At 41.6% G+C, this 27708-nt stretch overlaps 1 protein-coding gene across 6 annotated transcripts in view; it reads right to left on the bottom strand.

Annotated features, from left to right (window-relative positions):
* The window catches only part of GOLGA2 (golgin A2), a 61946-nt gene that overhangs the window by 5521 nt on the left and 28717 nt on the right, over positions 1-27708 (bottom strand). For 4 of the 6 annotated variants that reach the window (XM_063432618.1, XM_063432622.1, XM_063432621.1 and 1 more), the window contains 18 exons: positions 27126-27182; positions 21857-21937; positions 20720-20758; positions 19756-19818; positions 19011-19104; positions 13569-13675; positions 13387-13445; positions 11691-11832; positions 11267-11356; positions 6499-6606; positions 5704-5791; positions 5254-5600; positions 4658-4771; positions 4331-4555; positions 3980-4079; positions 3807-3895; positions 2512-2668; positions 1690-1757 (listed from right to left, as the gene is read on the bottom strand). In XM_063432618.1, coding sequence (XP_063288688.1) covers positions 1690-1757; positions 2512-2668; positions 3807-3895; positions 3980-4079; positions 4331-4555; positions 4658-4771; positions 5254-5600; positions 5704-5791; positions 6499-6606; positions 11267-11356; positions 11691-11832; positions 13387-13445; positions 13569-13675; positions 19011-19104; positions 19756-19818; positions 20720-20758; positions 21857-21937; positions 27126-27182 — 2028 coding nt within the window. The remainder of the gene's footprint in view (positions 1-1689; positions 1758-2511; positions 2669-3806; positions 3896-3979; positions 4080-4330; positions 4556-4657; positions 4772-5253; positions 5601-5703; positions 5792-6498; positions 6607-11266; positions 11357-11690; positions 11833-13386; positions 13446-13568; positions 13676-19010; positions 19105-19755; positions 19819-20719; positions 20759-21856; positions 21938-27125; positions 27183-27708) is intronic. The other 2 variants (XM_063432620.1, XM_063432619.1) reach the window with 2 other exon arrangements.

Here is a 27708-nt window from a genome sequence, read left to right as displayed (position 1 = left end):
CAAAAACCAGGAAAAGACAGCAATGAGTGGCGGAATCCTCAGGTAAAAGGTCGGGCCACCCAAAAATTAAGTGTGTTAGCCATGTATTTAAAAAAATAAATAAAAAAAATCAATGCCTAAAGAGCTCAACAACTACAAGCAGCTCCTTGGACCCAGGAAAAATCTGCCATTTTGGTGTCAAAAAGAGTTTGTTCCCTGTAGTGTGGCATAATTGGAAATCACTTCAAACTGTGTTTTTCCACATTAATTTGGATCAACAGCAGAAAAACAGAGAACATCTGAAGAAAGAAAAAACAAAACAAAACAAAAACACACACACATGCAAGCACACACAAAGATGTGAACTATAGCTCTCATAAGGCTCTGACAGTCTTCAAGCTAGCATTGTATCATGGAAGATATATATTCCACAGAATTTGGGGTAGCCAGGGCCGGCCTTAGGGGTGTGCGAGCTGTGCGGCCGCACAGGGCGCCATGGAGCAGGGGGCGCCGTGCGGCCGCACAGCCGAATAAAAAAAAAAAAAAAAAATATATATATATATATATATATATATATATATTTTTTTTTTTAAATTTGCAGTGGGGGCGGAGCTTACCGTGCGGCGGGGGCGGAGCTAAAAGCGCCAGAAAACTGCTGCAGGGGAAGCAGGAAGGAGTCCCTGCTTCCCCACAAACAGTCACCAGGAGCTGCACTGCCTCCACAATGAACTCCACAGGTAACTGTGGGATTGTCAGGTGAGTGTGACTCTCTGCCTGTGTTTATTACTGTCTGTGTGTATGACTGTCTGCCTGTGTGTGTCTGTGTGTATGACTGTCTGCCTGTGTGTGTGTGTGTATGACTCTTTGCCTGTGTGTGTCTGTGTGTGTGTGTATATGACTGTCTGCCTCTGTATGTCTGTGTGTATGACAGTGTGTATGACTGTCTGCCTGTGTATGACTGCCTGTGTGTGTGTGTGTGTGTGTGTGTGTGTATGTATGACTGTCTGCCTGTGTGTGTGTGTGTGTGTGTGTATGACTGAATGCCTGTGTGTGTGTGTGTGTATGACTGTCTGCGTGTGTGTGTGTGTGTGTATGACTGTCTGCGTGTGTGTGTCTGTGTGTATGACTGTCTGCGTGTGTGTGTGTGTGTATGACTGTCTGCGTGTGTGTGTGTGTGTATGACTGTCTGCGTGTGTGTGTATGACTGTGTGTGTGTCTGTGTGTATTACTGTCTGCGTGTGTGTGTGTGTGTGTATGACTGTCTGCCTCTGTGTGTATGACTGTGTGTATTACTGTCTGCCTCTGTGTGTATTACTGTCTGTGTGTGTCTATGTGTATGACTGACTGTCTGCCTGTGTGTGTGTGTATGACTGTCTGCTTGTGTGTGTGTGGATGTCTTCCTGTGTGTGTATGGCCGTCTGACTGTGTGTGTGTCACATACAACAAATACACGCATATCACACACTGTTAATATACCCATTACAAATATCACACATAGCATACATATCACACACAGTCATCACACGTACTATTACATACACAGACAACACAAACATAACAGCATACATGGATGACGTGGGGGGGGGGGGGGGGGGCGCTGTGAAGATTTTTCGCACAGGGCGTCTAAATGCCTAAGGCCGGCCCTGGGGGTAGCCTCCACAGTTTTATGTCTGATTAAACAGCGATTATGTGTCTGCTAATGGCACCCACCTGTAGTTTGTCCATGGCACTTTGTAAGGCATCATACACTTCTCTGGGAACATTCTCCACACTGAGATCTGTGAACACGCAATACATTTTGATTTTGAGTTTTTATATTTTCCTCAATTACACACAACAGCCATTACGTTAAAAGTTAAGATGCTGCATTTTTTGTTACTAGCTGTGCATGTTGAATCACATTATTATTATTTTTTAGTTAAGAATTGATACAGTATACAAAAGGTAAATTAAAGATTACAAGTGTACAGGAAAGATTAAAGGGATTCTATAGTGCCAGGAAAACCAACCCGTTTCCTGGCACTATAGGTTTAATTTAATAGGTTCCCCCCCTCCTGCAGTGCTGAAGGGTTAAAACCCCTTCACCCACTTACCTAAATCCAGCCGCGATGTCCCTCGGCGCTGGGTGAGGCTCCACCCATTCTCCTCCCCCGCAAGCATTAGACCTCCCCATCGGAAAGCATTATTCAATACCTTTCAATGTAAAAAAAATCTGACGCTGGAGGTCCCCAATGCTCCTCTATTAACCATCACCGGAGCAAGCCATGGCTCCTCAATGAAGTTGAGGAAGGCAGAGAGGGGCCTCAGCACTAAAAATCGTTAAGTAAAATATTTATTTTAGTAGAAAAAAAAGCAGGTGGGGCGGGGGCTGTATATGAACAGGGACAGGGGCTATACAGGTTTATATTCCTAATGGTTTAGTGTTTCTTTAAGAGTATTCCCACTGAAAGCAATCCATTTTGCTCAGGGGCAAACATTGAAGTAGGCAGTTTTGCTCTCAAAGTCAAGTTTACCTCCAAGAAGAACATTTACCTGCTGAGTAATGCAAGGAACCAGACATCTGTTGCCGTCTCAGTTCAGAAATCTGCAGCAGGAGATCCTGACAATATCTCTTCTGTTCTCCCAGATACCTCTCCACCTCCTCACGCTCACCTTGCAACTTAGAGATGGCAGCGTTCAGGAAAGCCATCTGAACAAAGACAACAGGAGAACAGCATAAAAACCAAGACAAGGGTGTTATATTAACTATGTTCAAATAAGGTGAAAAAAAGTTTGCTCTGTGAAACCCATTTTGCTGTTCACATAAGGCAAGTTCTGTTACTTCATTCATATTGCACTTTCTGCAGGTTGCCTGGCAGTTATGATAGAATAGCATCATGTGGGCAGCATCACTCAATAAGCAGCATCCAGGTACATACCAGACACCATCTGATCATCACGTGATGACACTATATTTACTACTATGTCAGCTGGAAGGTGGGAAAGACCAATGATGTCAAATCAAAATGTATAAAGGAGTAACATTTCTTCTTCACGCTTGCTAGCAACATGTATTTATTCCATTTTAATCTCTATAAAGTGACAGCAAGTCATTCTTTTCTATGACAGTGCACTACATAGAAATACTCCAAAAGGACAAATTTAACATGCAATATAATTCAAACACAGAGAGAAATACAATTTGTTTAAGGTATGTATGTTGAATTGTCCTCCTGGGATACGTAAAGAGTTACTCCAACCACCCGGAGCACTTCAGGGATTTAAAATGTTCATGGTGCCTGGAGTTTGTATATGCAGTAACTCTGCCTCTGGGCTATATATTGTAGGTTCCGAACAAATTGTGATCTACAAACACTCATTCGTTGGCTGGGAGTGGTCGGCTGACTCAACTAATGAATGAGTGACAGGATTGACATCAGCCTTCTGCAACGCTCTAGAGACCGGATGTGGTAAACCTGGCTAACAGAGAAGACCCGGTGCCCAGCAGGAACAGGTAAGAAGGCAACCATTGTAAAATTGTTTGTCACATTACTATGGAACAGCAATATGCTACTCCTACAATCACAACCACTACAGCAGGCTGGAGAAACCCTTTACGCAGATTAAATGCTGCAACAACATTTTGCTTGCAGACAAACACATTGTCAACTAACTCCCAGAAGGGAACAAACATACAATCTGCCAGAACCTTTATAAGAATGTCATTTAAATGCACCGATGGTTGAGAACCACAGATCCTGAAACGTTCAGCCGTCTTTAAAACCATCAATGACAAGGTAATTCACTCATTCTAAGGGGATAGAGCAGGCCAAACAAACGGAACTCACCATTTCTTCCCTGCTTTCAAAATCCTCTGGAATTACAAGGGTCGTCCTAGGTGTTTCACTATCATAAGCATCACTTTCCACTCCGTCTCCTGAACAACCCAAGGATATAGATGAGAATTCAAGACCGTATTTACTTTAAGTAGCCAGAAGAAGCCAAAAATATATATTCTCACCTTCCATCCTACTTAACACGCGACTCTCTGGATCACTGCGGATCTGCAATACTTGGGCTCGGAGTTCCTGGTTCTCTTTGGTGAGGAGTTCCAGATTCTCCTGCAAATAAAAGCAAAAATGTTACACACACAAAATAAAAATAAAAATAAATAAAATTAAATTAAAAGCACAACTGTTCTCTGTGTTATTGTTGGACAACAAATCCAATCAGAGTTTAAAGGAACACTATAACCATTACTGCTAGGCGCTAGCCTATTGTAGTGAATATAGTGCAAGGAGTAGTTTGGAGAGTTACGCTCAATTTTTGTCAGACCATGTGATCCCAGGACGATCATTCTCCCTATACTCACTCTGCTTTGCTGTAGTTCCTTCAGATGCATTTCTGCACTAACTTTCCCCTGCACCTCCTCATGCTGCAACCGGTCCATGAGCTGGGCCTGTAGTAAATACTGTCTCTGGATTTCCTCCTTCTCGATAGCCAGCTGCTGGTAGGCTGCACTGTACTGCTGCAGATGGGCAGAGATCTCATCTCGCTGAGACTGCAATAGCTGCAACTCCTCTCCCTTAGCAGCAAGCTGGGGGGAAGAAAACAAACAAACAGTAAGATCCCACCAACACTGCTATAACTAGGTGATAACCAAGTCATGTTTTACAGGGATGCTTATTTCAAGCCCCACCTGCTCTTTGAAATCCCCCAGGCTCTCCTGTAACTGTCCCAGCTTCTTCGCCAGTTCCTTCTTCACATGCTGCTCGCCCTGCAGGCCATTTGTGAGTTCCAAGTTCTCATTTGTCTGTAAGCAGAAAGGAAGGGGTTTGCAAAAGCCAGATCTTTACACAGGTTAGAAAATCTTATGGCCAAGTTCTAAAAAAAAAAAAAAAAAAAAATAATAACATGGAAGACATAGAATACATTTATTTTTAAAGTTCTGATGTAAAAAGAAGGGTGTCTAAATGCGTCTACTCGAGTTAAATTGTACAAAGAGCAGCTGTCCGAAAATCACACAAGGTTATTAACTAAAGTGAGAATTTCAAATTCAAGGAAACAATAGCCAAACTGTAAATATTCTATATTCTATAAGTCAGCTGTGCTTCCATTTCAGCTACTAGGCCTTAAATTTCAAATTCACTTTGAATTGTCATATTAATAAATAACGCTGACAGGATTAACTACTTCTGAACACAAAAGAAAATCAAACATAAAAGTGATGGGGGATAGTGAAAGGTGCGCAGTTTGTGTACAAGCAGAGGTCAAGGTTGCTCCAGTGATAGATACCAATTTAACGAATCCATTCTGAAGTTCAGCGAGGTGCTCTTTCAGTTGTCTGTTCTGGGTCAGAGCCCGGCTGATGGTGGCTTTGTCACTCTGCATGTTTTCCAGTATCTGCTGCTTGTCCACGTCATCGTCACTCTGACGCTGCAAGGTTTTCTCTAGCTCTGACAATCGCTCCTCCTGCTCTTGGTTGAGACGGCTCAGCTGGCTGTTATCCTGCACTTGGGCTTGGTACCGTAACTGAAGACCGTGCAACTCCTGCTGCAGTTTCTCACACTCCTGCCGAAGGGCAAGCTCCAGCTCAGAGGGCCCTGCAGGGGCAAGTGGCTCTGTTTCGGTTGGCTCTGCTGCTGAAATGAGTACAAGTTGACAATAAAGAGGATAATGCGGAATGGAAAAGCTGTGACGCAAAACAGACAAGAAGAGCAAACAAGCATCCTGCAATCCAGCTACCTGATGCCAGTAGCAGCTCTGTCACTCTCGTTTCCAACTTGTCTACCTCAATCCGTGACGACTCTTTCTCCTGACTCAGCAACTGGATCTAGAGAAGGAGAGAATACGCTGTTATTTTGTACCAAAGATCTCACTTTTTGAAGTGCACATCATATGACAAATATGACAATAAGGACTAAAACTGAAAGCACATGAAGAAAAGAAACATTCGATTTAATTTTTTGTTTTAACACATTTAAACTTCTTGGATCTTTACTGACACACCAAGGGCATAACCGAAAAGGAAATAAATTACATTAACCACTAATCAAACAAGATCTTTCAATAGTGTGTAATCGGACCAAATAAACTTGTAGGGGCTCTGTCACTGCATTTTATGAGAGCCTGCACAGCAAAGAGCATATGATGCATCGAGTAGCTCCATGAATGAAGCGACTCGGCAAGCTGTGCAGGGGATTACTGGGATCACACAAAGCTTAAAATTTCAAGTAACCGAGCAACGGTTTGCTTTATGTCTACATTTATTCAATATGGATCTTTCCCTACATTACTATGTCCATAATTCACTTAAATAAGGTTTTTCACCATGCAACTGGATTTTATTAATACAAACATTAAAAAAAATTAAAAATAAATAAATAATAATAAAAAATAATAATTGTTGGTTCGACTAGCAATTTACTGCCGATTATTTATTACCCCAGAGTGAGGTACACATGCAGGTAATTTCATGTCAAGATGTCGCTGAAAGACTGAGTCAGACTAAGCATGATCTGCATTGGTGAAAACACTCACCTGTTCAGAAAGCTGCTGTACCCGTTCTTGCCAAACGGCCCCTTCTTCCCTCAGTTTCTCTACATACTGGTCTCGTTCAGCCCTCAACTGCTGTAGAGATTCTGACATCTAAACAAAGAAGGCAAAGAAGAATGAAAAACTGTTATTCCAACCTCCAAGACCGCTTATGCGTTTAGAAGTGGTCATGATGCAATCAATCTGTATGTGCAGCTTTTCTGCTTGGAATGCTGGCTATTCAAGGAAACGTGTGATTTTGTGCTGGCGTCTAGCGGCACCTCCGACATACGTGACTTAGTCAGCTTGTGGCGCTGCTCTGAACCAACGCAGGTTCTGTGTTAAAATGACATCTGTCGTCAGCATGTACTTTGCAAAAACAAAGAACGTTACCTGCGCTCGGTCCTAAATCCATATGTACATTTAAACAAAATGGAGGCTCTTTAGTTTTATTCCAAAGGCCATTTGAATATAAGCTAACCTGCCATCTGTCGTCAGCATGTACTTTGTGCTGGTGACAGATGTATTCAGCTTAAGTAAAAAAAAGCTACGCATATTTTTCACACTCTTTTCTCAAAGGGAGTTATTATTATTATTATTTACATAGCGCCATCAAATTCCACAGCGCTTTACAATGGGTGGACGAATGGACATGTAGTTGTTACCGGACAAGTTGGACACACAGGAACAGAGGGGTTGAGGGCCCTGCTCAATGAGCTTACATGCTAGAGGGAGTGGGGTAAAGTGACACAAATGGCAAGGACAGTATTAGACTAGTGACAGTTGCAAGAGAGGAATCAGTTTGGAGCGATTAACAGTTTAATTGATACGCTTTTATGAAGAAGAAGTGGGTTTGTAATGATTTTTTTGAAGGAGTGGAGACTGGGTGAGCATCTAACGGAGGAGGGAAGAGAGTTACACAGGAACGGTGCAGCCCTCGAGAAGTCTTGAAGGCAAGAATTAGAGGTGGGAGTATGGACAGAAGATAGACGTAAGTCTTCAGCAGATCGTAAGGGCCTAGACGGGATATACTTATGTATTAGGGAAGATAGATAGGTGGGAGCAGCATTATGTAGAGATTTAAAAGCAAGAACCAGAATTTTAAATTGAGCCCTTTATCTTACAGGAAGCCAACGTAGGGACTCACAGAAGGGTGAGGCGTTGGTGGTGTGGGCGGACAGAAAGATGAGCCTCGCACCGCTTTCATTATGGACTGTAATGGCGCAAGTTGGGAGCACGTAAGACCACTGAGAAGCGGATTACAGTAGTCAAGGCGAGAAAGGACAGTGGAAATGACCAGCACCTTAGTCGCATCTGGCATTAAGTAGGGTCGGAAGCGCGCAATGTTTTTGAGATGGAAATGACAGGATTTGGTGATAGATTGAACATGAGGCTTGAAGGAGAGGTCGGAGTCAAAGAGGACACCTAGGCAGCGAGCCTGCGTGGTGGAGCTGATGGTAGCACTGTGGACTTGGAGGGAGACAGACACAGGAGTAACAACACTTGAGGGAGGAAAGACCAGAATTTCAGTTTTGGTCAAGTTTAGTTTAAGGAAGTGGGCAGCCATCCAGTTAGAAATAGCAGAGAGGTAGTCAGAGACACTAGTCAAGAGGGACGGGGAGAGATCAGGAGAGGACAGGTAGATTTGCGTGTCATCTGCATAGAAATGATATTGGAAGCCAAAGGAGCTAATGAGTTTACCAAGGGAGGCAGTATAGATGGAGAACAGTAGGGGACCAAGGACTGAACCTTGGGGGACACCAACAGAGAGGAGTTGGTGAGAAGAAGCAGAGCCAGAGAAAGAAACACTGAAAGAGCGCTGGGAGAGGTTGGAGGAGCACCAGGATAGAGCAATAGCTTGTAGACTGATATTGTGGAGGATGAGAAGAAGCCATTTGATGAGCAACAGTGGCAAAAGCCGCAGACAGGTCAAGGAAAATTAGGATAGAGTAGTGATCACAAGATTTTGCAGCGAGTAGATCATTGGATACTTTGGTCAGTGCCGTTTCCACAGAGTGCTTAGTGCGGAAACCAGACTGAAGTGGGTCTAGCAGAGAGTTGGACACAAGAAAGTCTGTCAATCTTGCATACACAACTCTTTCAAGGATCTTGGATGCAAAAGGCAGTAGCGAGATAAGACGATAGTTGGATGGGGAGTTAGGGTCAAGGTTGGGCTTCTTTAGAATTGAGGTTAGAGTTGCATGTTTGAAGGGTAATGGAAATTTGCCAGAGGAGAGGGAGAGATTGAGAATTTTAGTGAGAGGTGGAGAAAGAAGAAGACAGAGTACGGATGAGATGCGAGGGAATTGGATCTACGGAGCAGGTAGTGGTGCGGGAGAACTGGAGCAGAGCAGAAACCTCTTCCACTGCAGTGGCTGCGAATGAACATAGAACAGCAGAGGGAGTAAGGTTAGGGAAGTATTGTAAGGGGAAGAAGAAAGATGAGAGATCTCTTCTCTGATTGTAGAGATCTTGTCAGTGAAGTGAGTTGCAAAGTCTGAGGCGGTCAAGTTAGTAGGTGGAGGAGGAACAGTAGGGCGAATAAGAGAGTTAAATGTGTGAAATAGTCGTTTGGGTTCGTGGGACAGTGTGGTTATATGAGGGTATTGAAGTAATTTACTTTTGCAGAGGAAAGAGCCAAGCTGTATGAGCTCAGCATAAATTTATAGTGGAGAAAGACTGACACACAATGAGACTTTCTCCAACAGCATTCAGCAGTTGGGGGCGCCTGCAGCATTTAAATGTAGAAGGTGCCATGATGTCTAGTTGAGAGGAGAGGGTGGAATTGTAGAAGGAGGTTGCAGAACTAGGGCAGGTGAGGTTTGAGATAGCTAAAAGCAGAGTTTGGAGATTAGTGGAGGCTAGCTTACAGCAGTATTGGGCTTTTAAAGTTTGGAAATCAGGCTGTTATATAAAGATATGTGAGGGTCAGACAGGCTTGCAATAAAGCTGAGGGAGGGGGATATGTATCTAGGCACAGAAATGAAGAGATGGATGTTTAAATAAAAACAAACATTTCAATAAAAGAAGGGAGGGGTCAGAGGTCAGTCAGAAATCAGAGGGGAAATAGAGGAATGCATATAGGTGAATAAAACAATTACATTACAGGACTAGCAAAACTACACTTTAGCATAACAGACCAGATATAAAGACAAGAAAATATACAATACACACAGGATATATAAAATAAAATAAATGTACAGGGTGGTCAAGTTAAATATAAATGATGCTGGAGTTACTTCTACACAGAGACTGTCAGCTGACACTTTCAGCAATGCCCATTCCAAGGATTGACACCTCCGACACTAAGGGCAGAGCAATCAATATGAAATGGTCACGGAGCCCAGAGTCCCTATAATGCCTAAAACAAAGGCCTGGGCTGGAACAAGAATTTTTACTGTTCTAGGGAAAAATCCAGATAGCTGCCCACTCACGTATCTTACATCTCCCTTCAGACGGTTTCCCATGCCCACAGGTCATACTTTCTCTCTTTGCCAATCACTCTTCCTTCGAGTTTCTGTCATTGTCTTAACATACCCTTACCTCTGTCAAGGCCATCTCCAGCTTTTTTTAATTTTCCCCTTTGTTCCCCATGTTTCTGTCTCCCCATTTCCTTCATACCATCTCTCTGGCAGTCACACGTTACCTCTCAATCAGTATTTCAGTTCAACTCCCCCCTATACTGCTCTACCTCAGTGGCATGTATGACTGGAGTAGTGTGTGCATGATGGGCAATGTAAAAATCTAAAATTAGTGCATATAAAAGGCGCTTCAAAGATTGTAAACACAATTTTTAAAAGCACCATAGTTTAAATTCCTTAGCGAGCCACTACCTTGTGTGAACCTAAAAACACACAAACCAGTGGGGTTGTAGTGTAGCGCTTAAAATAATGCAAAAACACCACAACAAAAACAGTTTTTGTGATATTTTAAGCGCTACACTACAACCCCACTGTTTTGTATGATAGGTAATGTGTATAAGTGATTTGGGGAACGCCATAAGTGGTAAGAGTTTTGTATGCGAGGTATGTGGTGACTGCATGTGGATGATGGGAGGTGTGTGTATAAATCGAAGCAAGTGATGTGAGACAGGACTGTGGGAAGGTTGCTTGTGCTGTGTCCTGGAGGACTACCTGATTTAAAAAAAAATAAAAAAATGTTTTTTTAAATTTTTTTATTACCCCATTGCTAGTGCAGAGAGAGGGTATGATCACTGATGGTTCACTGGGTGAGAATACGGTGAGCACTGCTAGTAGATACAGATCACAGTCAGCAGTCCTTGTCCAGTGCTACTGAATGAATGGCACAGGGCATGCAACCTAGTGGGGAGGTGTGTATTCACTGTGAACTGTGATCAAGCATGATCAGTGATCTACAATCAAGTCTGCAGTATTGGTTTTCTTTTATTTCTCCACTGGCCGATGGAGCTGCAGAGTGTTACTTTTTTGGCTTGTGATCCAGATAAATGACTAATCTTAAATAAAACTACTCACTGGAACCCATTAGCTTGTTCATTTCACACATATCCAATACTAGAGAGAGCTATTTCTAAACTTCACTGGCAGTATATCTGTGAGTACAAAAAAAAAAACCCATCTCATCCATTTACAGTGCTATTAAATCATCCCCATTTACAGCAGCAACAGGTAAGAGAGTAATTCAATGTACCACAAAACACATTTTTAACACTGCTATACGGACATTGAGTTTTCACAAATTAAAATGCCTCTTGGAGAGTTTCTTACTTAATCACTTCCCAAATTCAAGCCTTTACCTGCATTAGCTGGGCTCCAAGCTGATCTCTCTCTTCCTGCATCATTCGGAGCTGCTGGTTTGCATCTGGAGTCCCCGACTGACTAGAAAACTTTAAATAAATAAATATAGCACATTTTAGAAAACAAAACCATGCTTGGGATCTTGCATCTTATTGGAGTGCAATTTAAAATCAGAAAGACAAGCAGGAGTGACAGAACACAATTTCAAATACAATAGCATTTTCAAAGAGTTATTATTTCAGAAAAAATATGCTTGATCTAGTAACATAACTTGAAAAGAGTCCAATTGCCCTGCGTGGCTCAAATGTAAAAACCGGCAAAACCCTACAGGATTAAGGGCAGGACAAAAAACTTGCAGCACAGCTCAATGTAGCTTCATTTTGAAAACTACATTCATATGGGTCATAATTTCCCTAAGCCCACCTGTTGGATCATAAGGTCTGCCATCTCCAGTCTTTTGTGCAGATCCCCAACCTCCAGTCGCATGCTTGCATTCTCAGAAATAAGCGCATTCAGCTTTTCTGACAGTTCCGAGTTCTGCTGCTTTAATTCATCTGTGTTCTTGCTAAACAACAAAGAAAGGAGGCAGGTTATCCCACTTGTAAGAAAATGCTAACCCTTTTAAGTATATCATTAGTCTACAAAATGTAAAAGTACAATTTACAAGGTATTCTATTGACTGTGACAACTAAACAGGAACAAATGTACATGAAATCCTACTTTTACCCAATGTTTGTCTCCAAGTCTTTTAGTTGCAATAAGACTATGCACACAAACATCTCACCATACAAATTTCTCTATCCCAGAATGCTATGCATTGATATCACTGCGGGAATAACCCAAGAGCATTACTGGATGCAAGTCAATGCATCCGAATCCCACTCAAATCAAATAGAATGTATACATTTATTTCCTACTGCACAGGAGGTATGGGAAAGAATTCCTTGCTCTCAACGCAGAGTCGATACAAGGAAAAAAATATATATCTTTATTGCTAGAAAAAATACATAAAATAAATTTAAATATGGCATCAGGGAAATTGTACTCCCTCTATTACTGTAAAAAATAAAATGAACAGATACCAGATAGGTTTTTCCTAGGTGGGGGTTAAAGGATCACTATAGTGTCAGGAAAACAAAGCGGTTTTCCTGACACTATAGTGCCCTAAGGGTGCCCCCACCCTCAGGGTCCCCCTCCCGTGGCGCTGAAGGGGTTTAAACCCCTTCAGCAGCAACCTTTATCCAGCGCCGGGCTCCCTCGGCGATGGTAACCTCTCCTCCCCCGCCGACGTCAGCTCCCGAGTGGAGCAGAATGCGCATGCACGGCAAGTGCTGCATGCGCATTCAAACAGTCCATAGGAAAGCATTTCTCAATGCTTTTCAATGGACGTTCTTCACGCTGAATGCGAATTTCGCATCCAGCGTCGCAGCTGCGCCTCTAGTGGCTGTCAGGAAGCCAGCCACTAGAGGTTGGATTAACCCTGCAATGTAAACATAACAGTTTCCCTGAAACTGCTATGTTTAGATGTGAAGGGTTAATCCCTGAGGGACCTGGCACCCAGACCACTTCATTGAGCTGAAGTGGTCTGGGTGACTATAGTGTCCCTTTAACCCCTAGTGAATTGACTTCACAACAAAATCAACTGAAAATAGAGAAACAAGAAGGAGAAAGAAAGGAATAGGGTGAAATATCCTTAGGAGTGGTCTATTGCTGGTCTAAGTGGGGCCCACAGGGCTTAACATAAATGCGTTTCACATCTGAGCGACGCTTTCTCAAAAGGACAGTTCAATTGAGACAGGCATTTGTTAAGCCCAGTTGCTCCACCATGGCTGATAATCGTGGTACTACTGTTTACTACCTTCAATATTTTAATTATATTCCCTATTGGAAGGCCTACAATAGGAGGAATTGCTGGAGTAACAATGCATTAATTTGCTTTTTAAGAAGGAATAAGATAGAACACTGATTAATACAGCATAATCTACCATTATCTAATATCTACAGTACTATCTATACACATACTTGGCTAACACAAGTTAACATTTTATGGTCTATAAAGCTACATTATTTTTGAATGACAACTGAAATTGCAGCTCTTCCTGTGCAAATCAAAACCAACCTAATTTTTAGGGATTCAAGTCGAAGGTTGTCTCGTTCTTTTTCCAGTTCCTTGTTAAGCTGAAACAGAGTCAATTTGAAATAAGATATGAAATGAATGGAAAGGAGATTGTATGCTGCATATAACAGCAGATACAGTGTTAATTTCATCCTTAAAATAGAGCAAATTGGCACTAACATTACCTTTTCTGCCTGCTTTTGCTGTGTGGAAACAGATGATAAAGTACGTTCCAGCTCTGTCACCCTTTGTCTGACAGACTGCAGACGCATAGAAAGATCTTCAGACTCCGCTGAAGAAAAAACAATAATTGCATAGTCAGAGCTAGCCATGAGCACTATCCACAAACAGAGATCTAATCACACTTCACTTATTACTTTAACAAGGCTAACATGTCACTTTAACATACTCATAGCAAGGTTGCGTTAAGTATTGCACGTTAGGTTTGGGTCAACCAAATAAACAAAACATGAAAGACATTTTTAGGAAATCGTTTTCTTTTAAAGGAACACTATAGTGTCCAGAGTACAAATTATATTCCTGACACTGTAGTGTTAAACAAATTAAGTCCCCAGCCACCCTCCGATCACATGGTAAAGGTGAGATTACTTGCCCTTTCCCCCACACCGCGCTGGTCTCGCGACAGCTGGCCTTGTCTGGCTCGCCACCATGACTGACATTTTCAAACTTGATGATCTCAGCCAATCCAATGCAATTTCCATACAAAAGCATTGTGAAGCTATTGCACATGCGTAGCAAAAAGCCGTGCCCATAGGCATCTCCTCATAGAGATGCATTAAATAGTTCAGCGTCTCGACGCTGAATGTAAGTGCTGTAAACTGCCACTAGAGGGGTTCCTAGGCAGCAATGTAAACATTGCCTTTTCTCTGAAAAGGCAGTGTACATTAGGAGGTCTGCAGGGACAGGCTATAGACACCAGAACCACTATATTAAGCTGTTGTGGTTCTGGTGACTATAGTGTCTCTTTAATCAGCCTATGGGGACCATATGTTATGTTATTATATTGCTCTATGGAATATAAATTTGCAAGAAATACAATAGGAGGAATTGCTGGGGTAGCAACTGACTCATAATACAGCATAATCTATACACATACTATAATCAGTCTATGGCAAAAATATAGCTTTTTTTTGTAAATCTCTTTTTTTATTGAGGCATAAAAGTTTGTGGGTACAGAATGTAAGAAGGGAGACAAAGTTTCATACAAGTTGGGAGTAATACAATGCAGTGTATATCATCTCTAAATATTTGCTAGCCTCATTTTATGTTAAGAATAGTAAGGTTACGTCAGGCGGTTATTCAGTTGCAGAATATTTAAATACATGCTAGGACTAGGCTATGGTATCTGAAAGCTGAGTAAAGTCAAAATACACAGGCTTAACGGTAACACAGTACAACATCTCCTATGCAGGACTGCCTCATTTTATATTATTTAAACAATCAATAAGATTATAAACAAGAGGGGGCGGGGCCGGGCCGCCAAGCCGCATGGCAGCAGAATAATGTGGCTCCGAGCTAGAGCCCTGAAAAAGGGCAGATAACGTACTTTTAAAATGCCCTAAAGCTGGAATGCTCGCTGGGACATAATGGGGGATCACCTAAGCTTTCGAAAGATACAGATCTGCAGCCAAATACCCACCGGGAGCACCGAAATTAATGAGGCCGGCCTAGGCACCATCTCCGGCCGGAACAAGCATAGTGGCTGACCGAGACCCGTTACCCGACCACTTGGCCAGGTGAGCGAGCTCCCCAGATGCAGAACAATTGATGGGGGGTCCACATGGACGAGAGAGGCGGCCTCCCAGGTCGGAGGGGATAATTCCGGCCACATGGAGGCTGCATGCCCCGGAACGGAAACCACCGCCTGGGACACACGCTGACCTCCATTACAGGCACAGGCCACACAAATGTGGCCCGCCTGATAATTACACCTGGAATTAAGGGACATTTATTACCCACGCTACCTTCATCAAGGGGGACAGTCATGAGCGGCCCGCGCGGGCCCTGGCAGGACCGGGCGCCGGACGGATCTTCCATGCTGTGGCCTTGACCGCTGGAGAGGTGGGTGCCCGGGTCTCCGGGTCAGGGAGGTCCCCGGAGGGCCCAGTCCCCGGCGCCGTGAGCCCGGTGGGGCGGGACAGCGCCGCCCTCCTCGACGAACCGGTGGTCGTGGGGGGTGGACACCGGCTTCAAGCATGTGGCCGGCACCGGGCGAGACATGGGAACACACACCTCAAGGGACCCGCATGGAGCTGGGGAGGTGCAGGGAGCGGACGACCAGAGGACTTTTGTGGTGGGGTCCAACGGACAGTTTGTGCTCCTGAGTGCTCGGCATGGGGAGAGGGAAGGAGGCCTGGCACCCCAGGGACAGTGTGGAAGCAGTGCCATGAGAGCCCCCCTCCTTCTAGACAGACTGTTTAAAAGTACCCAGAAAAATGTTGGAGTGATCAATAGTGTAACGGCCTACAATGCATAATGAAGGCACACTATCCTATGAAGGGCCAAATCGCTTTCAATTGCTTCCTTTACTATACTAGCTTATTGCAACATGCTTTAGATTGCGATGTTTAATTTCGTAAAGCTTATGTATACCAAATACTAGTGAATACTTGCCTACGTTGAAGCATACGCCTCTGCGCATGCAACCACATGATAATCAGATAAAACCGCAATATGTGTGCATAAGGCTAACCATAATTTTAACACGCACGCCTCTGCATAGGCGACTAACTGCATTAATTGTTCATACTTGAAACCCGCGTCTATATTGCGATACTATAAAAATATTTAAAACAAAGTACGACAACAACTGCATACTTAAATGATTGTTAAGTATATTCTGATGTATAATATTTACGACGAGAATTGCAAAGTTAGAACAGTGTACAATATCTTATTCGGTTATATACAAGTTAGGTAGATCTAATGTTTTAATACTGCCTAATTACTGCTTTGCATGTTATAACGACTAAGCAATCACACAACCTAACTAACACAAAGCACTGACACAAACCAGCTGCCATACAGCACTTGCATGCACCAGACAACACAAAGCAAAGAAGCCACCCAGCTAACACAAACTAAAGACATACAACAGCTAACATAAGATAATGGCCCGAACAACTAGCGTAAAGCAACTACGCAACCAGCAAACACACAACACTTGCACGCACCAGTTGACACAATACACTTACTTAACGCTCTAACTGAACTAATAGGGCAACACAGTTCATAAGTGTATATAGCACAAAGCCACGTACTGTGAACAAAAATTTTAAGCTAAACAGTCCTCTGCGCAGGCAACCAAATGTTTACACTGTTTTAAACCAATGCTTAAGCCCCTGCGTGGGCAATCATTTGCTTTTCTATTTTACAAATCAGTTTGATACATGCATTTAGATTGTGAAAACAATAAAAATATTTAAAACAAATAGTTTGTAAAAAAAAAAAAAAAAAAAAAAAGATTATAAACAAGAATGGCTTATTTATAGTAATATAGCCAATCATAAGCGAAACATCAAGTGGGTTATACCAAGTATATGTCAGGTGAAGCCACGCTAGTGCGTTGTGGATGTGGCAAGGCTGTAGGTCGCCACTGTATGCCTAACTGAACATGTTTAAGACCGAGCTGGGTGCGTCTGGGGGAGCAGATGTGTGTCCTGAGTGTGACGTGTCAGGCTAGGAATGTGAAAGCAACTCAGAGTAAAATAAAAAGTAATGCGAAATTAAGTAAAGTAAAACACTGCCCTGTTCTATCATGCATGGTTATCAAAGCTATACTATGGCTGCGTTTACAGCAGTGTAGGTGGCAGAAACACGCATCAAGTAGCATATGTACCCATTACTGATCGTTATTTCAAACTAGGGCATAGTAGCTTTTTAGTTATCGCGTATTGAGGTTAGTCATACATCAGTCCATTTGCCTGGCAACAGGAGGGGTGCGTGGAAGGGCTTTGTCTGTTGCCTTCATCCAATCCCCAGTGCGTGCCACATCGGGTAGTCCATTCTCCGCTCCGGTGTATCGGTTCCCCCATCCGGCATGCAGGCGATCAGGCTGAGCTGCAGGCGTGGAATAATTGTTGTCAGCGTGTCGTAGCCTGGCATTTCCGAGGCCCTGGAGCTCCGGGTTGTGAGGGAGGCCCTTGCCCCTGGTCTGTAGGTCTTCTTTCTCCGGTCGGCGGGGTTGTGGCTCTGTCTAGGCATTGTGGTGGTGGTCTTCCGGAGAGCTTGAGGTGAGGAGGGGGTGCGTGTGCGGTGGTGAGTTTCTCCCCCGCTCCAGACTATGCGTGGGGTCATCGCCATGTGGCCACAGGCTCGGTTACCTCTCGGGGCCGGGTTTTTCCCTTTGTGGGCACTGTGGCGGTGGTAGTCCACTGCCGGTGGTGGGTGACCTTCCCGCGGTGTGGTTGGCGTTTTGGAGGTAGTCTCCTAGCGACCCCCAGTCTGGATAGGCGTACTGCCCTTCGTGGTAAGGCGGTTTTGCCCGGGATCCGCCTCGGGACTTTAGTCCATACCTCCTCCTTGTGTCGAGTGGGGTTTTGTTGGGCCTCTCTGCGCTCCAATTTTGCCCAGAACTGTCAGAGCAGGGTCTCCAGGCGCTCATGGAGGGGCCGGGAGGGTGCAGGGTCGGTCGCATGGCCCGCAGCCGCCATTTTGCCGGCGGCAGTTTGCTCGTTAGATGCTCGGTTCAGGCTGTTGTCATTTGTAATCCAGGTTGGTTTGTGAGACATGCTGATTGGGACCGGGAGGATGGGGGGGGGGGCTTGTTTTGGCGGGCCGGGAGAGCGGCCGTCTCTCCCCTGCCCTGTGCAGAGTAGGCCCCAAGTCTCTGTGCCGGGGGTTCCGCCATCATTCGGGCTTGCGAGGTGTCCCAGTTCCCTAGACTCTGTAGTGAGGCAGGTAGGGGTTCTGGGTCGGGTGTTGTACCCCTGATATTTGGCAAGAATCCGGTCCAGGCTCGGGAGCTCACAGAAAGCATGGCTGCTCAGCTCCCCGGTCAGGATCCGCCCCAGCTTTTTTTTTTTTTTTTTTTTTAAAACAATGGCCGTAGCAAGAAAAACAAACAAACATAGAATGTGCTATGGGTACATTTAGTCTATATATTGAATGCCTTACATGAGAAATAGATTGTAGGAGTGAAGAAAGCAGGCAGCAAACGTCAGAGAAGTAGAACATTTCACGGACTCATTCGCTGGCTAATTCAGGTGTCAGTTACATTTCGATACATAAAGTAAACGTTGCAGTTCATACATTTTATTAAGGACAGGTCGAGTTCTGCCTTTGGACACATTAGGCCTGTTTTTTATGTTTTGCATGTGTAACTGTGCACTACCCCAAACACTGGCAACACTAGTTACTTGATATCAATGGACTATTTATATTGACAGATCCTCTAATGTGTTTTTCACAGTATGGCAGCTAAACTGGGATTATGCAAGGCAATAGCAAAGCAAATTAAAACAAGTTAGAAGAAAATCAGAGGTAAAATACACGTACATCCACAAAGTCCCTAAAATTGTAGCAAGTGGTGCATTAACTAGAATGAACGTCAGATAATAGAGGGACATTCATTGCATGATATTTTTGTAGCAAGACATGCAGCTTACCTGTCTTTTGACGTGCTGCTTGCTGGGTGTACGAGAGGGCCGTTTGCAATTCTGACTTCTCAGACACCAAAATGCCAATAGTCTGTATATGAACCTGAAAAGAAAAACATTTGGAGAATGTCTGAGAATGGCTTTGAACTATACAATATTGCAAACTGGTCCAATAAGGATAGGGGGGGGGGCAACAGACCCAGTGTTTTCCTGGACACACATCACATCTTCATGCAGACATAGGCAGCACATGAAAAGAGCTGCCCTGACGGATGTAGAAATTGTCCAGGAAACATGGTTGATCTGGATATCTTACAGGAAGAATGGATTTGTTTGTAGAAGTTTTTTTTTCAGTGTGTACTGAGTACCACTTAAAGGAATGGAGGGAAAAATAAATGGTTTTCTACTGCCTCCTGCCATTTCCCGCTCACATAAACAAACATTATGCCCCACTGCATCACTCTTGCAGGTTTATATGCTAAAGTGAGAAGTTACAGGAATTCAAAGTGAATTTCAACTTTTAGACCAAAATATACAACTTAGAAGAACTCTCCATGTCAATCCTGTGTTCTGGGTGGCTATAAATTGAAATTCTCTTTGAGTACATGGCAATTCTCACATTAGTGGACAACCTGGTTAATGATCTTGTCAGCGTAAACATTAACAGTTATCGGATGTAATCGGGTTATAAAAACAGCTATTTGACATTAGTAGTAGTCCTGGACAGTTTAAAGAATCCGGTCACATTCCTTACCTGTAACTGCTCCCGCAGAGCTCCTTGTTCCTTTGAGAACTTCTGATCAAATGCTTTCTTTTCCTGTAGGAGATGGAAAGAAAGAATAGGAATATCGTATTTCAGAAATAAATAAATAGTGATGCTTTTTAGTTAAAAGACATCAACATATACAATAGTGCCAATGACATTCTTAGAGCTACTAAGGTTTAATTGTAACACTCATTGGGTGATCCTTCTGCACTACACTGAGGACCACACCCAACAGCTTATAAGGGAGAGCAGAGTGTACGTTTTAGAAAGGCGTTTGTTTGCTACACTGGGAAACGTGGACAACTGACTAGATCATTGCAAATTTAACACCAAAACAGCAGATCTATATTAACAGTTTGCCCTGCAATTAAAAAATGCCATTGGCAATTCTCTACAAACACAAACCCCAAGTCTTTTGTTCGGTTTGCCAAGAAGATTGCTCTCAGCGATAATTTTGTAGACTAAAACAATTCAGGTCACTAAAATTCAACAAACTAAAATAGCATTTTAATCAAAATACTATGACTAAAACTCGATTGAAATTTGCCGTCAAAACCAACACTGCAAAGAGGAGCTGTGGAAGGGGCAAAAGAGACAGACATCCAGGCTGGGAGGACACAGAGGGGCTAGAGAAGGGGCAAAAGAGACAGAGTCTTTAACTAAACCTATTAGATAGTAGTCGTGTCGGCTAAAATCTACTGGAAATTTAGTCGACTAAAATAAGACATTTTAGTCATCTGAATTGTTTTATAGTCAAAAGACTATGACTAAAACTAAATTTAAATTTGCGCCAAAATTAACACGGGTTGCTTTATGTGTCTGATATTTGGAAACAGACAAGCAATGTTTATGTACAATAATATTCCCTTCACCCTTATGGCTCAGGTGCATTATGAAACCTGTAGTTTTACTACTGCATGGGAGGAATAAGTAACATTTAGAAAATGGTTACCTTGTCAAGCTGATTCCCTATCTCCTGGTTCTGTTGCTTCTGTTTAAAAAAAAAAACAAGCATAGGTTATTATGGTACTTGCCCTAAGAAATACAATGTTATTCAGTAGATTGTGAATTCAACAGGGAATTGCAAATGTATAGCCAAACTTACAGAGCAAGAAACCAAAACAATTTTTTTTGCGATTCTCCAAAGCAGGGTTCAGAATGACCACTAGCGAGTGAACATTTTACACTGGCGAGTAGAAATGTACCCCTGAAAGGGTTTACTATGGCTTGCAGTGGCAAATAACTTTTGAGTCCTGTCTAGTAGTCTATTAGGACTATAGATGCTTCATGATACTTCACTAAACGGTAGGTAGTGTCAGAATTCACTATGGAATCTCCACTCCCACTCAACACCACCATGCACAGGCCTCTACGCACTGCACGGCATACGATATTGTAAGAAAGAAGGCAAGGAACACATGCTATAGTTAAAAACAGAGCTAAATAGGAAGTAAAATAGAAGGAATAGGATAATCTAACTGGACACACCCCTACCCTTAAAAATAAAGAACAAATGGGACTTTTTGGTAAGCATTCATTGGACATATATTGTTTCAATGCAAGATACAGGCTTCCATTGGCGAGTGGAAATTCAGCCATAAATGCCCTACTGCCTCTGAGGATCCTATCTGCACGTAGCAGTGTATTGTAACGGCACAGCAGAAATCTGAGGCCATTAAGGATGGCATTTACCAGAATGAACTCTGGCAGTTTGAAGAAACGAGCCAGTTAATCACCAGTCAGAACATATCTCAAGCACTATACAGACACTATTTAATATATTGCAGCAAACAGACTGGATATCACCCGGACAGGCTGGCTGATTTAAGGGAAGGAGAGATCATAAGCAAGGCCCTCGCTCTCCCCCTCATGCATGTTTCAGGCCGGACTAGTAGCTCAGGATTGTTATTTCAAATCGCGAAGAATAAGTATGCTTAAAGAAGTACAATGGCAAACTTCTAATTTTATAACAAACAGTGCCCTTAAGTGTTAAGCGCCCACCATTGAAAATCAGGTGGGTGGACAACTATATCTTTGCAGTCAGGGTATATAGAGATGATTCAGCTTCACAACATATCTGGACTCTTACCAGTTCCTCTATCTTTGTACTGAGTTGTTTGTTTGTTAGATTGCTGGAGTCCAGGGCCGAAGCAAGCTCCTGGAAACGAGACTTCAGTGCATGCATTCAGTTTAGGGGGACAGAAGAGGCCGGCACATTGAAAAAGGGAGACAAAATAGACAAAAGTTTAAGACAGGTGTTAGGCAACCTATACCCTATCTCAGTTATCCTGGTATCTACGTCACCTAACTTCCACTGCTCTTGCTTCAATCTTGCCATAAGGACAAAATTATCAGCCAATCAGATAGGTCAGATGCATGCTGGGATATAGTAAGCTCAAAGCATAAGAAAAAAAAAAATTCTCAACTTTATATATTTGCACATGTAAACAAGAATTGCATTCAATAGCATAGTATGAGAAATGTAATGGTGACATGCACATGACAAACGGTATCACAGAAAATATGAACAAATAGCTATTTTAGCACACCATAGGGTCAGGAACACCACCGTGTATTCCTGACTCTATGTGGTTAAAAACACTATTTAGTCCCCCTGGCCCTCCCTTAATATAGCAAAACCTCACCTTATTACCAGCACTGTGCGGGTGTGCTGGTGCAGGCTCTGCCCTCAGGAGGTGGGTTGGGGGCAGAGCCAAACACCACTCTGGCCAATCAGCATCTCCTCATAGACATGCATTGAATCAATGCATTTCTATAGGGAAAGTTCAGCATCTCCATGCAGAGTGTGTAGAAGCGCTGCACACTGTGCACCACTGACACAGTAAGCACCTCTAGTAGCCATCTGAGGAGTTGCCACTGAAGGTGTTCCAATGCAGTAATGTAAACACTGTCTCTACACTGAAACGGTAGTGCTTACAGAAACAATAAGCTGTAGTTGTTCTGGTGACTATAGTGTCCCTTCAATAATAAAGACATGGTTAAGGCATTTTAAACCCCAATGAATAAGTGATTGAGGATCCACTACAACTCTCTAACAATATACTTTGAACAGATTCCAGAAAAGTTTATAAATCTGGATGAGGGAACGGACTACAAAACTTTAACCCTTTTGATGGCACTGAGAATAAGTCACATTATAAAAGGAAGATTTACCAGATTATTAAAATTTTATTTAAATTATTTGTGTGTGAGAAACCTTGTGTCTGCCACCAAGTATTTACTGCACATATCACAGAATGGCAACAGTAATAGGATTATTTTCTCTTTCATATTTGCCCCTGCCACCCTGTCAATACTTTGTTTTTCACAATATCAATAAAACTATATAAAAATGGATAAAATTAAGATAACTTGGAACACTCACAAATTTTTGAGCCCTTAAGGTCGGCTCTGAACTCTGCAGGTAGTGTGCAACTACCACATCTCAGTTTTATTATTTTTTTGTATTGATGTTTAACCCCTTAAGGATCAAACTTCTGGAATAAACGGGAATCATGACATGTCACACATGTCATGTCTCCTTAAGGGGTTAAAGGGACACTATAGTCACCAAAACAACTACAGCTTATTGAATTTGTTCTGGTGAGTAGAATCATTACCTTCAGGCTTTTTACTGTAAACACGGTCTTTTCAGAGAAAATGAAGTGTTTACATTACAGCCTAGTGATAACTTCACTGGCCACTCCTCAGATGGCTGTTAGAGATCATTCCTGGGTCATGGCTGCCTAAAATGCATCCAAACATTCAGTATCTCCTTCCTCTGCATGCAGACACAACTTTCCTCATAGAGATTCAATGATTTAATTCATCTCTATGACGAGATGCTGACTGGCCAGGGCTGTGTTTGAATCATGCTGGCTTTGCCCCTCATCTGCCTCCTTGTCAGTCTCAGCCAATCCTATGGGGAAGCATTGTGATTGGATCAGGCTACCACTTCTGATGAGGTCAGCAGACTGCTTGTTTTTCCTGAGGCAAACAGCATGCAGAGCTACAGCTTCAAGCTTGAATACAGTAAGATTTTAACTATATTTATGGAGGCATGAGGGGCCTAGGCGGTGAGTTTAACCCTATAGGGTCAGGAATACATGTTTGTGTTCCTGACCCTATAGTGATAATTTAATAAAGTGTATTTTTACCCATAAATTTGGTTCCTGACCTCTTAAAATAGAAGAGAAACACTAATTGGGACCTGAGATCAAAGGAACTGCACTTTACATAATCCTGAGATTATCACAATACCTGCAGAGTTCAGAGCCAACCTTAATGGCTGAAAAATTCCAAGTTATCTATATTTTATCAGTTTTTATACAGTTTTACAATATGATGGTATCTTATGTTTTAACTGTATAGGTTCTATCCAGCCATAAAGATATTGTGAAGCATTTTACCATTGTGTGCGCCATCACCCTGCTTTCTTCTGGTTTTATGTATGTATTAAGTGTTGTGACATAGTAACGCCGGAGTGATTATTTTAGCTGCACTAGGTTTTAAAGCTCCATTTTTGGTTTTGTCAATGAGGCAGTAATGAGTGCTTGGATGTACGATTTGATGAAGAACCTGCCCCATATCTTTCCATAGAAAGCAACAAAAGACACTTGTGCATAAGAATCACCGAAGAGCTATGCTTGGCACATGCACGTACAGCTGCCCATTATTACTTTGTGGGGAAATGCGGACTATACATTGGGCTGAATGAGATATCTCAGTCACTTACTGGTTAAATCAATCAACAATAGAAATGGATAAGAACAAAAGGATTTGCTGCTTATGAGCCACACACTTAGAAGGTGTTTAGTTAACCCCTTAAGACCGGAGGGCGTACTATTACGTCCTTTTAAAAGCGGCTCTAAACGCCGCCGGACGTAATAGTACGCCCTCCGGTTTTTAGTAACTTACCCGGTCGCTGGCGGTCCCACGACGGCGATCGCGGTTCGGGGGACTCCCAGGGAGCCCCCCGCGGCACGTCCGCCCTCCAGGAGCCCTCCCGGCCATGTGAGAGTGAGGTCCTTGCGAGGACCTCACAATCACATGGCCGGTATAGCTGCCTGCTGCATTGCCAGCAGGGGGACTAACTGTAATGACAGTTAGTCCCCCTGCTGGCTGAAATCAAATAAAAATGTTTTAAAACAGTGTAAAAAAAAAAAAATTATATACTTAGATCATATATATATATTATATATATATGATCTAAGTATATATATACACATATACACACATACACATACACCGTCTAGGTGTATTTTAATATTAATATATATATAATTATATATATATATATTAATATCAAATTACACGTAGACTGATTAAATATATATATAATTATTGTTATATATATATTTATAAATAATATAAAAAAAATTAATATGTAAATACGTAAAAAAATTAAATAAAAAAAATTAAAAATAAAATATTAAAAAATATATAGATGTGTTTTATTTCGTTCTAACTGTATTCTGATATTAATATATATATATTTATATCAAAATACACTTATAACGAAATAATATATATATCTATATACATAAATATATACGTATATATCACTATATATATACCTATATATAAATAAAAATATAAAAAAAAATATATATATATATACGTATATATACACATATGTATATATATATACACATATATTAATTCTACACATATATTTATGTAATAATTTTACATAATTAGGTATCCTAATTAATTACAATTAGCGGGACCTGCCTGACCACCCATGCCGAAAGTATAGGGAATTTAATTTGCTAGCACTATATTTAACCCTATAACTTTCCAAGACACCATAAAACCTGTATATGGGGGGTACTGTTTTACTCGGGAGACTTCGCTGAACACAAATATTAGTGTTTCAAAACAGTAAAATGTATTACAACCATGATATCGCCAGTAAAAGTGACGTTTTTTGCATTTTTCACGCACAAACAGCACTTACAGGGACGATATTATTGCTGCAATACTTTTTACTGTTTTGAAACACAAATATTTGTGTTCAGCGAAGTCTCCTGAGTACAACAGTACCCCTCATGTACAGGTTTTATGGTGTTTTCAAAAATTACAGCGTCAAATATAAGGCTTGTGTTTAATTTTTTTCACATTAAAATTCGCCAGATTGCTTACGTTGCCTTTATGACCCTATGGTAGCCCAAGAATGAAAATTACCCCTATGATGGCATACCATTTGCAATAGTAGACAACCAAAGGTATTGCAAATGGGGTATGTCCAGTCTTTTTTAGTAGCCACTTAGTCACAAACACTGGCCAAAATTGGCGTTTTTTGCATTTTTCACACACAAACAAATACAAACGCTAACTTTGGCCAGTGTTTGTGACCAAATGGCTACTAAAAAAGACTGGACATCGCTTATTTGCAATACCTTGGGTCGTCTACTATTGCAAATGGTATGCCATTATGGGTGTAAATTTATTTCCTGGGCTACTATACAGTCTCAAAGGCAACGTAACCAATCTGGCGAATTTCAATTTCAAATGTAACACGCTATATTTGACCCTGTAACTTCCCAAAACACCATAAAACCTGTACATAGGGGGTACTGTTTTACACGTGAGACTTTGCTGAATACAAATATGTGTATTTTATTGCAGTAAAAGCAAACAGTATTATGACATTGACAGTTAAAATGTCATGAAGAACGAAAAAAATCAAAAAAAATCTTATTTTCTCCCATTTTTTTCATATTAAATTATGTTTCATAGCTAAATATTTGATATTAAATGAAAGCCCTGTTTCCCCTGAATAAAATGATATATAATAAGGGGGGGTGCATTTAATATGAAAGAGGTGAATTACGGTTTGACAGACATATAGCGCAAATGCCAGGTTTTGTTTACGTTTTGTTTCGTTCACAACTTGTACATTTGGCTGCGGTGTTAAGGGGTTAAGGCATTACATAATGCATACAGAAGTTGTTTGATCTACCCTGAACTGCCCTTTTAAATACAAAAAGATTGATTACACCTATTTATGGCCTAAAAGTTCTTCAGACAAGAACAGTAGCTCTCAAATGTTATGGGTTAGGGACACAAATTATTAAGGTGGCCTTAACCAAGGAATAAAACAAGCATATATACATATACACACACACACACACATACACACATACATACATATACATATATATATATATATATATATATATATATATATATATATATATATATATATATATATATATATATATATATATATATATATATATATATATATATATATATATATATAATAAGTTCTGAAAAACCACTTGGCTTCATTTTCCCCGTCAAATGGGCTCCATTTGAAACCTTTTAGATAGCCCTCCAACAAATGTGCTCACCTCCAGTTCCGGGCTAGTGGTTGAGATAACATTTTCTCCATTTACGTAAGAGTTAGTCTGAAATAGAAACATAAATGTAACTACAACTAATATTACCAACTTAAATGGAAAAATGAAAAAACAAAAAAACAAAACATTTAGCTATATAGATGGAGAGAAAGAGATGAAGAGAAAGAGATAAAAGGGCTGCGCCAAGTGAAGGTAGATAGTCCAGTAAAATATTGCTAGGGTATCAATAGATGATCTGGGATACTTGATAGAGTTTCTTAGTGAAGGTGGATGCGTCTTGTGTTGACCGTTCCGTATATGTAAATACAAGAGAGGTAGAGGCGAACAATGGTATAGTATGTAACGTTCAGGGTGCAGTAGATAATACATTTAATTTTGTATTTTACTGTGTATTTTAGAACAATAAAAGTTTTTTGGCTACTTTACTGTACCAATCCTCTTTTTATTGCACTCTCTATGCACTTTAAATTTTTTTTTTACTTATTCCTGGCATTTTAACCTTTCCTGGTTACTTTTACTTCCACTGGCAATTTTACTGTTCCAGTACTCCAAGAAATCCCAGGTGGGGATCATA

The sequence above is a fragment of the Pelobates fuscus genome, chromosome 9 (genome assembly GCF_036172605.1).
Source record: "Pelobates fuscus isolate aPelFus1 chromosome 9, aPelFus1.pri, whole genome shotgun sequence".
In the NCBI taxonomy this organism is placed as follows: Eukaryota; Metazoa; Chordata; class Amphibia; order Anura; family Pelobatidae; genus Pelobates; species Pelobates fuscus.
This window is presented reverse-complemented; position numbering and strand designations above follow the sequence as displayed.